The 14,739-nt window shown below is 39.6% G+C and overlaps 1 protein-coding gene across 3 annotated transcripts; it reads right to left on the bottom strand.

Annotated features, from left to right (window-relative positions):
• Window positions 1–205: 205 nt before the first annotated feature.
• lsm6 (LSM6 homolog, U6 small nuclear RNA and mRNA degradation associated) lies at window positions 206–4,067 on the bottom strand. 3 transcript variants are annotated; one of them, XM_088303093.1, is made up of 4 exons: window positions 3,920–4,067; window positions 1,262–1,375; window positions 1,069–1,182; window positions 206–379 (listed from the first exon to the last, which is right to left on the bottom strand). In XM_088303093.1, the coding sequence occupies exons 2-4, from the start codon at window positions 1,353–1,355 to the stop codon at window positions 345–347; spliced, it is 243 nt and encodes an 80-aa protein (XP_088159219.1). In that variant the 5' UTR covers window positions 1,356–1,375; window positions 3,920–4,067; the 3' UTR covers window positions 206–344. The 3 variants fall into 3 exon arrangements, with proteins under 3 accessions (XP_088159219.1, XP_088159217.1, XP_088159218.1); XM_088303091.1 differs by lacking the exon at window positions 3,920–4,067 and adding an exon at window positions 2,602–2,694; XM_088303092.1 differs by lacking the exon at window positions 3,920–4,067 and adding an exon at window positions 2,408–2,593.
• Between the last annotated feature and the right edge of the window lie 10,672 nt (window positions 4,068–14,739).

Raw genomic sequence — 14,739 nt, 5'->3', positions numbered from 1 at the left:
TGTTCTGCGTCAATGTTTAATCCATGTCTTCATTATCTGATCCGTTTATCCTCATGAGGGTCGCGGGCGTGCTGGAGTCTATCCCAGTTGCCCTCAGCCAGTAGGTGGTACTTGAATGTTACTTAAAAAAAATGTCTGTGCTGTTAATAAAGACATTCTCATTAAGACCACAAGATATAATAAAAATAAGGTTCCAAACTCAAGATGCAACTCGAAACTCAGGATTTATTCACAATTCCATGTTTACAAAAGATTCTTCAGGTGTCTTCAACACAAAAATAACAGCCACAAGAAACAAACTGAAAAGGCACAAAAAAAATTAAAATAAAATAAAGAGAGCATCATTACACTTTCCTCTTCTGTGTGCTGATATAGAGAACTGTGGAGACATAAAACATACACACAGTTGAGTTTTGGGGTTTTATTGCACAACATCTTGGCAACACAACTTCCTTTTTGGTGGTCCTTTGATGCATTGTCATAAATTAATCACAAAGTCAAATTTCTGTTTCGGGGGTAAAAAATTAAGCCAGGACATAGAAAAATGTTTACGCTCCTTTTGTGGCAATTGAAATAATTTTTGTGATGTATTATTTGCATCCCAGATGATTGAGATGATTTGAAAAAAAAAACCATAAAAAAAAAAACAAAACAAAAAAAACTTAAGTTCAACATGTGCAGATTTATTGAAATGTTACAACAATTCAATGTGTACCGCAAGTAAACGCCAATGAACTGTTGATTTATACAAGGAAACCATACTTGAATTTGCAAATTTGCAGCTTTTTTATATTTCAAAATAACTCATTTCATGTTTTTGTTTGGTCCGAAATGAAATTACATGATCCCAACGTTTCAAAGAATTGAATATATTTTAATATGTTTCACGTTGAAATGTGTTCTTGTTTTGTACCAAAAATAAATTATTGTTTGAATAATCGTGGTTTCAATTATTGTCTAGGTAATTGTGATTTTTTATTATTTTTTTTCAGAATCGCGCAATCCTATGTTGCAAGGAGGAAAAAAAAAAAACATGAGTCACGGAATGTAATGTAATGACTTTCTTACCATTGTTTCCTCTCAGAAAGGCATCACCGTATTTGTTCTTGAGCTGCCCGTTGACATACTCCTCGGTCTGCTCTATAGCAATGTTCATGTAACCATCCAGGCAGGCCAGGACACCTGTAAACATGCATGACTGTCATTTAGTTCACGACTTGTCAAAAGCAATCAGCAATGGAAGTTGAACAACTTAGGTTACCTCGGTAATCGACGCCCGAGTTGAGCTTGACCACCACCGGCCTGCCAATGATCTGCTTGAGGAAGTCACTGGGGGTCTGCTTTCTGAGACTCATCTTGGATCAGCGTTAGGAAGCTTGAGTATGAGCAGAAAGGGTTTGGTTAGATCAGGTACAAACAATCAAATTATGGGTTGATTATAATTATTTGATAAATAAAATAATACATCTATTTGATAGTTTAAATGATCAAATAATTTAGTAGGTATTCCACTGATTCACAAAAGTGTGGCACAGGTGCCCACTCACGGTATGTGGCCTTTGTCTTATGAAAAAGAACAGAACACGGAATTGAATATGAATAAAATATATGTAATACAGTGAAATATAATAACGATTATGAGTGTTTTTTATTTCATAGATATATTTTGGGAGTGTTATATATAGTATTCACAAGCTGGCCCGATCCTTTTCCCATGTGAATAGCGGGCCGGGTAACTTTGTACACTTAAGGGCGTGTTGTAATTTAAATTCAATACATTTGCATTAACTCCTTAAGAATGGTACGTTTTTGAACATTTATTTCGGTAACATTTAAACAATTCAAGTTTTTTCCCCAACATTTAACTAAGCACAATGCAGAATGTTAGAGTGGCTTACAATAATAACTACTTCTAAAGAACACCTGTGTCTTGTTTTTGTTGAAAATTTGGTGGTACTCTATTTATTCTGTAATTATGTATCTATTTAGGTTTTAGGTATTCGGTGTACAAAGTTCAAGATCCATCGACTTAATCTATTAAAATTAACTAAAATATTAGTAAAATAAATCACAGATTACATTCATATCATATCACATTTTCAGTTAATTTAATGTTTAATTCGAAGAAATTACTACTTATTTGAACTAATTGGTCAATTTATTACAGTTAATGATGAACACATTAAGAACATACGTATTCCCTTTTGTTAAAATAAATGACTTTATTCTATCACACTAGCATCTATTCTCGTTTAGCCACACTAGCTCCTTGTTCCGCCAGCCACGTTAGCCGCTATAGCTGGGCTAACTAACGAAGAGGCTGAAACACTGAAGCGAGACGCACCGCGCTAGACCGCAAACGACTTTGAAAGTCTAGTTAATGTGTTAATTCAATGGTGCAACTTACCAAGCAAGACATTAGCATGTAGGGGCTAACAGGCACGATTGATGGGATTCAATGCTAATTAGCGGCTAACCAGCTAATCGAATTAGTTAGGACAACCTGAGCGCTTAAAGATGGGTGTAATTACACGGCGAATGCTGTAATTGTTTTTATTAAGTATCATCATAGTACATGTCAGCGAAGGAACCCCACAATACCTTTCAAACGTTGTCCAGACGATGTGAAGGTAGTACTGGACTGGGGGCTGCTCGACCAATCAGATACCAGTTTGGTACGGCAACTTATTGAGGCCAAAATAGACGAAAACGCAAACATTAACAAAGGTTTAGGGTGCAATGAAATGCATTAAAATTATATTAATTGCCATAGCTGATTAATATGTAAGATCTTTTTGTTCTCTGTGCGCGAAGATTGTCTTCATTGTAATTTTTTTTCATTAATGCTTTTAGCTTGTCATTATATTCCAAGTTTCAATCTGTTCTGATAATTCAATTATTGTTTTCAACATAATAATGCAAATATTTATATGGTTATTAACAATTTCATACACTGCACTTATTTGGTGTATTGTAATCTATCATTCTATCTTTAAATATCATTGTCATTAAGGTAGTTTCCACATTGCACATGCTGTATTAATAATAATGTAGCATTTAGGCTATAGTATACTTGTAGAATGTCTTATTTTTTTCCCTTCATATCTATATTAAATCATAATTTCATACCCATCTATCAATGCATGCATCCATTTTCTATTTTTTTTACAAAATCAGAATCCTTGTGAAATATACAATAACTTACTGGATAGAGAAAAGAAACAAAATCAAATTTTGAACTGAAATGTTTTTTGTTACAATGCATCCCTCCAAATAAAAACTAATTCAATCTTTATTTGCATTCATACGCTGCGCTCCACAAATGTTAAAGCTTAACATACGCGACAAGTTTGACCTTTTTTGGCAGCATAAAAATAGTTACAAAATACTGACAATGTTTGTGGACACTGAGGATATTCTAGTTTAAATTCAAATCCTCTGCGAAAATAGATTTTAATTTCACCAGTGTGTGTTAAATTAAGCAAAATTGTGTAAATAACAAAACTATAAAACTGCACATGCTAGAAAAGTTTGTGGTCAGTGTGTTCAAGAGGGAGCTTGAGACAGTCCAGAGAACTTTGCACATTTCCACTAAAACACACTCATGATGGTCTTTAAAGGGTAATGGGAGAAACTCAAAGTCGTGAAATACTCCAATAATTGTAATTTTCATGCGACAGTGGTGACCGTGTTGACGGGAGAATTTGAATCAGTCCCCAAAACTGTCTGTGTTACCACCACGTTTTCATAAGAAACAGAATTCATAAACACAATTTACTCAGAACATGTAATGAAAATGGAAAAATAACAAATTAAAAAACCTGTGGACCATATTGAACGAATGAATGTGGAAAAATGGCATAGCATGCCTCCTTTAAGCACTTTAACGTTTTACTTTGTATTGTTTTTTTTTTTTTACTGTCATTGTTATTGCTGCTCCGTCCAGACTGTCGAGCGAAGGTTAAGAGATGGTGTCGCATCTGATAACGCCGCAGTCGGCCGGGGTGTGTGACCCAAATGGCGCACAGCTTGGGTGCTACATGAAAAACGATGTCACAGGAAGGAAATAGGGCGAAAAGATACAGGAGGACGGACGTGCGAATGTGTGTTAAAATACACAAAGAGAGAGAGAGAGAGAGAGAGACAGAGAGACAGAGAGAGAGAGAGAGAGAGAGTATGTAGACAGGTTGCTTGTTAGCAGGGCATGGCAAGTGCTGCCGAGGCTAGAGGTTAATTCACTATCTGCCGCTGCGTTCAACTTGGGTCACTCCAACAAGTCCTGAAGTCATAAACACCAGTGGTTGAGAGTCATGTCTACACCGAGGTACTGGTTAATGAATATTCAATGTTTTTTATTCGTCTCGTGACTCCTTTACCTTTTATTTTGGAAAAAGAACAAACATGACCCCTAAAATGACCCCCAAAAATATTGTGATGTTATGGTGCGTTAGCGTGTATGCTGTATTTTTCAAAACAATTAGGTTGGAAAATCAATGCTAGCTGACACCAAAATGATTATTACTATTAGAGCTGAGTGATTAATACATTTTAAAATATCATATATACATATATATTTAAAACATACCTTCCAAGTGACCACAACAATCATTAAAAAAATAAAAATAAAATTGGAACCATTGCAAATTGAAAATTGCATCTCGACATCATTGTGAATTTGCTTAATTCTTCAGCCCTAATACAATTGTGTCGAAGGTAACGCGTTTACATGTTACAGTAATATATTACGTTTAGGTGGTAACAAAGTATTATAAGTTACTCATTATATTTCTGTAATATTTCTGTTGCTGAGTCCAGCAACGCGCAATTTTGGGGCGACAAGACGACACTAGATCCAATTAAAAAAAACACAGGAAGAGAAAGCGGCCCATGATACCATTTACAGTGTGGATTGAGAACCAATCACCATAAATACAACTTAATACTTGTCAAAGGCAGTCAGGCATCATAATAGGAAAATGTGGTGATTTTTTTACGAACCATTTTATTTCCAGGCCGGTCAAACCACTCAATACTATAATCATGGGAATAAACAAATCACAGTTAAAAAAAATTAAAAAAAAAGATTAAAAAAAGCAATCTGACTTGACTACATAACATTACCTCTAAACTTACCAAAGAAGGTTTTACTGTTTTTTTTTTTAAATGTACCTGTGGAATTTTGAGCGCGTTAAATGCAGTGCTTTGTGATTGTACAGGTTTTGTAATTTAGAAAAAAAAAAACCTCATTGTGTACTGTCGCTTGCCACCTCGGATAAGACTCGTTGGACAGAAAGCGCCATTGCAGCGCTATCAATTGCGAGACAAATCTTTGCTCCATCTCCAAGCCCCTTAACCCAGAGAACGTGCCTTGTGAAATAGAAAGATTACGCCGACTGGAGATGGCATTGTAGGTGGGAATTGGGGAAATCGCAGTGGTGTGGGGTGGGGTGGAAGGACAAGGCACGAGGGGCTGGTTGGGAGGGGCGGGGCGCCTCGCATCCTACAGCAATAAGCAGTCCGCAGGTGGGGGTTGGTGTCGGCGCAAGATGATGCGATCGTCTGGACTGCGGTGACCCCTCCGAGGCCAGGTTTTCTCTGGAGGTCAAGCTTGATATGGAGAGGATAATGGAAAAGCTTGGGGGACTTTTCATATAAAAACTGATATGTAGCTTTAGAGAGACCCAGTAGTTGCTTCTATAGAATCACTTAACAGTTTAGTAATAGCTTGGAAACTTTCATGATGGGACATTTGCAACCTTAATTACAGACTCTTTTACTATGCTGAGCTTCTACGAAAATGGTCGGCAAAACTCTTATGACTCTATTTACTTTATTTGCTCTCTTTCATCACTGGCGTGAATTCGGAGGCAGGATAGACCCGACGTTGGTCATTTCACAGAGGCTGTCGGAAGCTGTAAGAGGGAGGGCTGCGCCGCTGTGTGAGTGGTGACAGTCGACATCAATCGTGCCTGTCATGGTCCGTTTTGAAGTCGTCAGCCATTGGTGACATTTTACAACTTTGAATAAGATTATGAATCCAGTCCTCAGAGATTATTCAATTCTAAATAAATAAACAAGTAAATATTTTTTAATGACTAGGTTGTTCATTGGTCTGCGTGTGAGTCCTGATTTCATGGCTAAATTTGCACACAATTGCGCATGTGCAAGTCAATACGCCGTGGCATTATGGTGGGCGGCACAGTGGATGACCGGTTAGCACAATGGCCTCACAGTTCAGAGGTGCAGGGTTCGATTCCGGCTCCAGCCTTCCTGTGTGGAGTTTGCATGTTCTCCCCGTGCCTGCGTGGGTTTTCTCCGGGTACTCCGATTTCCTCCCTCATTTAAGCACGGTAGCTTAATTGAGCATTCTAAATTGCCTCTAGGTATGATTGTGAGCGTGTGTGCTCATTCGTCTCTGTGTGCCCTGTGATTGGCTGGCAACCAGTTCAGGGTGTACCCCTCCCACTGCCCGAAGACAGCTGGGATAGGCTCCAGCCCCCCTGCGACCCTTGTGAGGAGACTCAGATAAGATGATGGATGGACGTTCCAATGACTTACAATACGTTCAAAGGACTTGACAATATTTTCAAACAACATAACCAAATAATCAAGTGATCCAGTGAGAAATGTTTACGCCACATTGGCAATTCAATACTTCCATACTTTTGTCCACATGACTACATTTTACCAAAACGTTCAGACGATTTAATCATCACATTTGAATGCCTTTATCAATACGTTCGAATGACTTTATCAATATGTTTGAATTTCTTTGCAGTATCTTTGAAGGACTTTTCTACCCCGTTCAAATGTCTTTGGTGTTTGAACGACATTGCCCAGTCAAAAATGTTTACTCCACATTGGCAGTTCCACGCTTCCCGTACTCTTGCCTTTGCTTACATTTTACCAATACGTTGAAACGATTTTACCAAAATGCCCAAATGACGATCAAGAAGTTCGGACGACTTTGCTCTACGCTTGAATGACAGACCTCTCAAAAATGTTTACACCACTTCCTGCAGTATTTTCACGACGTATAGTACCAATACAAATTGTAGTCATCCAAATGTGTTTCGGGTGATCCTTTTTGGCCCTTTAGCCAAATATTAACATGAAATTGGGATTTTTCAAGGCCTTAGTGCAGGGGTTGGCAAGCTTTTTGATTGGTGGGCCACAATGAGTTCTAAAATTTGACTGAGGGGCCGGACCAGGAGCCGATGGATGTTTTGGTAACCTCACCTCATCGGAGAAAAAAAATACATTTCATTTTAAAGGAAAGTGAACAAAAGCATTACAACAAAATTGCTGTCTTTGACACACCACAGTATTTTGAAAATACAACATTAATAAGGTTTATTCATTTAATTTTTTTCAAGTTCGGCGGGCCGGATTGAAACATTTAACAGGCCGCATGTGGCCCCCGGGCCGTAGTTTGCCCACGCTGGCTTAATAATTCCTAATCATTGAAGCAAAGCTGGAATTTTCTGATGTTTACCATTCGCTTTCTGTATTGTTTCCACAGAACAAAAAAAAAAAGGCAGCACATTGTCAGTTTGTACAGGCAGGATGGCTTTAGGTTATGTAATATGTTTTGGTCAGTGTGCGTACAAACCTCAGTGCCACATGCTACCCTCCCCCTTGGGCTTTGCTCCTGATTATAGGCATGCCAATGACGCATGGCACCCCTTCCTTTGAATGACTGCCTTCTGACAACTGGCTGTTGACAAGCCTTACGGGGCCATGCAGGGTGGCCATAACCTTGCATATTGTTAATTTTGCATGCCCACAATGCACGTTTTCAATCACTTTTGTTTACGACTCATTTTCCTCATGTTTGGTATGTATGGTTATTGTTATGATCTTCTGCGCTTTCACGCTTTTACAATTTCCCCATTACCCTGCAGGGAACTACAGATGTAATTTTCTGTTGGAACTGCGCAATTGTGGCAGGCAGACAATCATTGGGTCCGTTGTAAAATGAGTTTAATCGATTGAGAGAATAATCAAAGGATAAAGCATTTATTAATTAAAATAGTCATTGGTTGCAGTTTCACACTTTCAAAGTTGCTACTATCACCACTACTTTCTGAATTGATTGACAATCCCTTTCAATCTGTCAGGGCGGCGTGGAGGTTGAGGAAGTGGAGGACCCAAAATGCAGGAAAGGGAGGCAGGAGTAACTTAAAGGCATTTTTAATTGACTAAATGAAAGGCAAACAAGGAACTAAAACATAAAAAAGTGCACAACAACAGGGACCAACAAAACACAATGACTTGACTAAACTTTTCTTGTCTTGGTCAAACAGGAAGAGTAAAGGGGGAACTAAATACAAACAAATTAACGTGACAACGAGGAGCACCTGGACAAGACAGGTTCACACTGGGGCTTGGGTAGACGAACACAGGTGGACACAATGAACATGACGAGACACACCAAACACGAGGAAAAAACGTGAAACTATTATGACACGATCCATTTTTCAAATTTGATCCAGAACATCCTCAGGGTTTGTATCACCTTCACAAAACAATGCTATTTTTGATAAATATTTTCATTCTTGTGGATTTGGGTCCACTTTGGGAAATTTCATCAGATTTTAGGCCGAATGAATGAACGCCGGGTATTTTTTATTGCTGGTAAACTCCCAAGCAAAAACTGGCAGCAATACAGCGGAAACCCACCTTGCTGGTTTTCTCCATAGCTTCCTAAGCAAGGCCCGAATAGTGACATAGACAATTCCGTCTGCTGCACATTCCCCCGGGGGTCTCAGCATCTCCGCTCGGCTGCCACCCCGGAGCCGAGTTCCCTCCCTGAGGATCAGTGCGAGCAGACAGTCAGACTGGCCGGCCTGGCCTGCGCTACACGGCTCAGACATAAACCTCTTGAGGTTTTTGCGCTCGTGGATCTTGCTCTCCCCCCTCCCCCCATCTTCCCTCGCGTCACCTCATCTCGTATCAGGCGGCGATGACATCTCATCAGGGGCAGAGAAGAGAAACGGTTCCACCTGCATTTTGTCGCAAAACATGATAGCATATTTAACATTTTAAAACATCAATTATTCAACATTTTAGATTAAATTTTCATGAAATTGGGACAGCAATACAAGATTATGCAGGCATGTACACGATGTAGAGTGAAAATACATGCTAGCTTTGCCATGAAAACTGGTTAGGGGTTCTTTTGTAAGGCAATACGAGCTGTACATCATAAAAAAAAAGCATTTTACAGTATTCCCAAATTTGTCCAGCACAACCCATCCTCCCCTGCACGTTTTTCCACTTTGTCACTCTGCTACCAACTTGTCAGAGTGACGCTGTCATGATTTTTTTTTTTATTTATTTATTTTTTTTTTTGCTTGATAGATGGTGAATGGTGCTTATACAAGAAGCCACTCCAAGCGCGCCCATAAATATGCATGGTGACATTTGGAACAAAGCCACTCGTCCTCTCCTTTCCTGATGAGCTGTGCCGGCGTACTATAACATATTGCCATACTGTCCCACCTTGTGTTTCATAGACAATCTCTCTGTTCATCAACTTGGCAGATAACCTCTAGAAGCTGACAGATGACGTGCATGCAAAGCCCTGGCGAACGTTATTTGCCAAAATGGATGCTAATACAAGTAATTAATGGGCTGTGTGGTGTCTGCTCAGATGAAAACGACGGTGTTCTCCAGACAGTTTGGAGGTGAAGGCCGTAACAATTTCTCTATTGATCACCGGCGGATCGGAGGTGGAGGCATGTTCTCACATTCATAGACCGCCGCGTGAAGAAGAATGCCCCTGTGTTCTCATTTAAGAGAGAGAAGATCTCGCTCACTTTTCTTTGTCTCAATATTGCGTTAAAGGCTGAAATTTTAATACGGCTATTGTACTGGATCTGATTAAATTGTGCAAGTGTACTGGCAGGAGTGCACTATAGTATAGTCTGATTTAATTACAAAAGTGGGCTAAATAAAAACATTTAAAAAATAACACACACACACCAAAAGCACATATTCCAGTCCTGAGTTCATTACAACATTTGTAACACATACATTATATAAAAGCCAGGAGGAAAATTCTATATCCTTGTTTTGATTTAAAAAAAAAAAGAGAGAAAGAGACACCAGAGTATTTTTGATAGACAGTACAGACATTAAGGTTCTACCCCCCCCCCCCCCCCCCCCATCTTGTTCCAAACATCGCACCAGGAAGGAATAACTAACCGAGAGACAGCTCCTTTTCATATCCCACACGCATGCATCATATCTCTCCTCCATCTTTTGACCACAAGTAGAACTGTGACTCAACAGCCGGGATACAGTACAGCAATCTTGCTTGGCCAGACCCTCTTGAATATTCATGGCTATCAAAAGAGGCGAGGACCATCCGTCTTGCATTGTTCCATGCTGGTATCAAAGAAAGTGCATTCGGGTGTGCGTGTGTGTGTGTGCGTGTTTTATATATGAAAGTAATAGAACGGCGCAATCAGGGAAAAAGAGGAGTGGCACGGCAATAGGAGGCAAACATTTGAACAAAGTGAAATTAGAACCTACCTCACCTGTTTGCATAGCAAGGCTACAATGTGCTCCTAAAATACAGCATTTAAATATCAAGAAAAATCCATTTCAGGACACAATCTTGCAAAAGTGCCGAATGGATTTTTTTGGTGTATCATTAGCACTAACAATTGACTATTCAGACACGGTTCAGAGATTTGCACCAAAATAGAATAGCTGTCTTGCTGGCCTGTTTTCCACACCAAATCAGGTGTGTCTAGTCATGTAAATGCCTGATAAATTCGACTTATAAATATTACATAAGTGGTACAACTGTACAGTATGAATTCCTCCATTCCAGTCAAGATTTTATGACCAATTTTTCCACGCGGGCATGAGATGAATATGCAAACTCCCCACAGGAAAGCTGGAGCCGGTCCTATCAGGTCCTCGGTCGCAGGCCTCACGGTTCGCAACTCCCGGGTCACGGGTCTCGTGGGTTGCGGGATCACCGGCGTATTTCCTATGAAGGATGAGCAGAGAGTCAAGCAACACGTACTGCAGGCTTGGAGCCAGGGTTGTGCAATTAATCAAAATTAAATTACGATTATGACACTCATTGATTACAAAATTGTTTTAATCGTAAAAAATGCATACTTGAGTTAAAAATTTTGGCGTTCCATTGAACTTGTTTATTTAGATGTTAAAACAGTTCTTGGCAATTTACTAGTGTATAGAAAGTAAACTCCAATGCACTCGGTTTATACAAGGAAACCATACTCGAATTATTATTTTTTTCATGGCAAATAAAATCTATTTGATTTTTTCTTAATATTGTTTCCATTTATACATTTTAATTTTGTACCAAGAAAATGTTTAATAATCATTTGAATAATCATGATTTCAATTATTAAATAATCATGATTAATATTTTTTTTCATAATCGAGCAGCCCTACTTGGAGTATCGGCTTTACCATTGCCGAATCAGGGAACGTGTACTTGTGACGTTACTGTTTGTCTTTATTTCACACTGCACTTGCTGCCATTCAACCGTCTGTGGAATATTTTTCACGAATGTGTGCGCCATATTTAATCGCAGTAACATTTAGAAAAGTCACTTAAAGTGCACAGTGGAGTCTGGTATGCACGGTGCCACAGCCAACATACCGCAGTGTTGAGCAGACTTTTTTTGTCTTTGTTGCTGTCCATTCACTTGTACAGAGGTAACTATTTGGCTGCCATAAAAACATCACAAATTCTTTACTGATTTTGAAGCAATTGGTTTCTTGGAAACATCAGACATGAAGTTCTGATATCAGACACCAAGGTCATATTATTGAGACATTTTCTAACGGTCAGAATTGAATTCTAGTCTAATTTTTATATTTTTGCTTCATATTTTTATCCGTCTCCAGGGAGGCAGAGTGCCTCACCATGAACTTCCCTGCAAGTCACTGTGACATAACCGCTATGACATCCATTTTAAATATAAGACACACTTTGATTGTGAAATTAACTTACTAACGGTAATCCAGCGGCCTGGCGGGTCACGGCTCCTGTGACACGGGCCTCGCGGTTCAATAGTTGCGGAACTTGCAGGTTGCGGACCTGATGGGTCCGGTGTCATGGGTCCTTGGACATGGTCCTCGCGGGTCGTAAGTCCCGGGTCGCGGTGCCGAGGTTTCTTGATGAAAAATCATCAATTCTAATCTCAATTTCCTGAAAAAATGGCTAAACTACGGCATAGAACACAGCACACACCCACTGAACGTGTATAGCATTGCTACAATTAGGCATTGGCTGATTGTCGGTTTGACGGTTTACCGTGATTTTAAAGTCAAGGTTTCAATAACTGCTAATACTGGCTGCCATCAGTAATCAACCCTACTTTTCTTTTTTTGAGGGGACGTCAAGTCAGTGCACAATCTGATTGCGGAGTTGAGTAAACGAGCCAACTTTTTCGAGTTAATTGCCTCTAATTTACTTTTTTCCCCCCTTCTATCTCAACGAGCAGTGAGACACGGATGAGGAGGGAGAGAAAGAGCAAGATGAGAGACAATGCAAACAAGTATATCTTTATTCTGTGATTAGTGTGCATTGCCCTAAAAAATGAAATACAATAAAAAATGTTAAAAAAATACGTGCCCGCATGTGTTGGATATCCCCAAGGACAATATGAGTAGCACACGGGTTTACTCAGAAGAATTAAAATAGAAGAATTTTAAAATGTATTGATTTGTTTTAAAATAACTTTCTTCTGCACTAAATATTCAATATTTTATTGAAAAATCAAATAGAAGATGTTCAATGCAAAAAAAAAAAAAAACAATTCTGCCACATTTAAACTGGAATACAGTCCAGCAATTTTCTCTCGCCAACCCCTCTTGAATATTCATTGCTATCAAAGGAAGCTACGACCCATCCGTCTTGCACCCGTCCGCGCTGATATAAAACCAAGTGCGTTCAGGGAGCGGTGGGGAATATATGGAAGTAATAGAACATCTTAAAATGGTGGTCGAGGGGAGTGCACAGTGGTGGGGGGACGGTAGGGGGGTATGTCTTACACTAATTCCCTCATCCCTTTTCGCAGGAGTGCCATGTTACAAGAGAATTCCAAAGGCGAGCCAATGGCCCAATAAATCTGCCTTAGCGCCGCTCTCTCTCAATTTGTCTCTGCGGAATGTCAGCTGGCCAGCATCCAGACGGCAGAGAAGCGCTTTTTCACAATGCACCAATCTAGCAGAGGAGATCCGGAGTGCTAGATAGATACACTTTAGAGTTTTAATTGCACTATTTTCCTTGCCAGCGCAAGCCTAGCGTAAAGTGCAGACTAATTGTGTGCTTGGGTGGATTTTTATTTATTTTCGTACTTTCATAGACGGAAGGAGCTAGAAATGGGTGGGGGGCGGGGTACGCCGTTGTGGGTGTGAACACAGCCGACTTACTTCCTGGTCTACGAAGTTGTCTCCACTCATTTCCTTTCAATTCAGCGTAGGAGAGCCACTCACTGGTGTTCATGACAAAAGACCGAAGCGCGCAAAGTACGTTTAAAATGAGCTCCAAGCAGACTGCCGCTTGTGCCAGTGCAATCACATGTCACCATTGTGCAGTACTTCTTCCAACCCGATCATTCATGTTTGTGTCTGCCGCAAAACTGTGCTGTGACTGAGTGGTTCTGTGATTCATTTAAATGATGATGTTAATAATTTTGCATTCAATGAATTAATTTATAAAACAATTCAGAGGCTTTGATGCATGCTGTTGTCGTATTTTCGAATGAAGGATAATTACTTGGCTGAGCGCAGTATCTGTCTGCATGTGCCCTGATCAAATTCACCAAAATCACATTACACCCCAACTTGGGCCACAACCGAGCCGTTTACACATGCACAACATTAAAAAAATGCTATGCTTTGTGCATTTAGCCTACATTGTTTTTTATCAATACATTTCAATGACTTCCTCAATATATTTGTAAGGCTTTATCAAAACGTTTGATTGACTTTGTCTTCTGCTCAAATGGCATAACCTAATCAAAAATGTTTACACCACATTAATAATTAAATAGAATGTAAAAAAATTATGTGCATTATGATTTATTAATTTTGGGCTCATTCTGGTGTGTGCATGACTCACCCGGGGACAAGATAATAAAGTCATGTAGACACAAACAAAGAAGTGTTTGGCAACAACTATAAGTGACTTAGTTTTTTTTGCAGAGGATAAAGAATATACGCGTGTTATATTGTCTTTGTACACGTGATTGAGAATGTGTACAACTGAAAGATAGGAGTACAAACATATCTTGCGACTGAGTAAGGTTACATGACTTGCTTAACCCAAGGAATGCCTTACTCGAACTTGACTTCCTTGAAATTTAGAGGGGACTCGACTTGAGTTTTTTTTTTTTTTTTTTTTACCACAGTAACTTGGGACTTGTTGAAAGTTGAATCTGAAGACTTGAGATATTTACTTATTTACTCCCTTATCCATATGTGACTGACTCCCACTTCTGATATTTACTGTCGGCCTATATAAATCCTCATCATCCGAGTGTCCCTACACGGCCTCGCAAGGCCCACGTCCAGTTCCCGAGCAAGTCCATGCGGACAGAATGTACCACGAAAAAGAGGAAGCTGCGATGCGATGCACAGATGCCATGCCAGAATCGTCTTGGAGCGCGGCGTGAAACACAAAATGGTCGTGTTTGGTGTCGCTCCCACATAGCTGGGTCCAGGTGGCGGAATGGCAGAGTG

Source organism: Idiotropiscis lumnitzeri, chromosome 8, assembly GCF_059441095.1.
Source record: "Idiotropiscis lumnitzeri isolate Australia: NSW breed Sydney's pygmy pipehorse chromosome 8, RoL_Ilum_1.0, whole genome shotgun sequence".
Taxonomy (NCBI): domain Eukaryota; kingdom Metazoa; phylum Chordata; class Actinopteri; order Syngnathiformes; family Syngnathidae; genus Idiotropiscis; species Idiotropiscis lumnitzeri.
The sequence above is the reverse complement of the archived record's forward strand: the minus strand, read 5'-3'. Positions and strand labels throughout refer to the sequence as shown.

Coding starts and splice junctions, on each gene's coding strand:
- lsm6 (XM_088303093.1), bottom strand. CDS start 1,355: ATGAGTCTCAGAAAGCAGACCCCCAGTGACTTCCTCAAGCAGATCATT. Junction 1,183..1,261: donor CTCGGGCGTCGATTACCGAG/GTAACCTAAGTT, acceptor GCATGTTTACAG/GTGTCCTGGCCTGCCTGGAT. Junction 380..1,068: donor CTTTCTGAGAGGAAACAATG/GTAAGAAAGTCA, acceptor ATGTCTCCACAG/TTCTCTATATCAGCACACAG.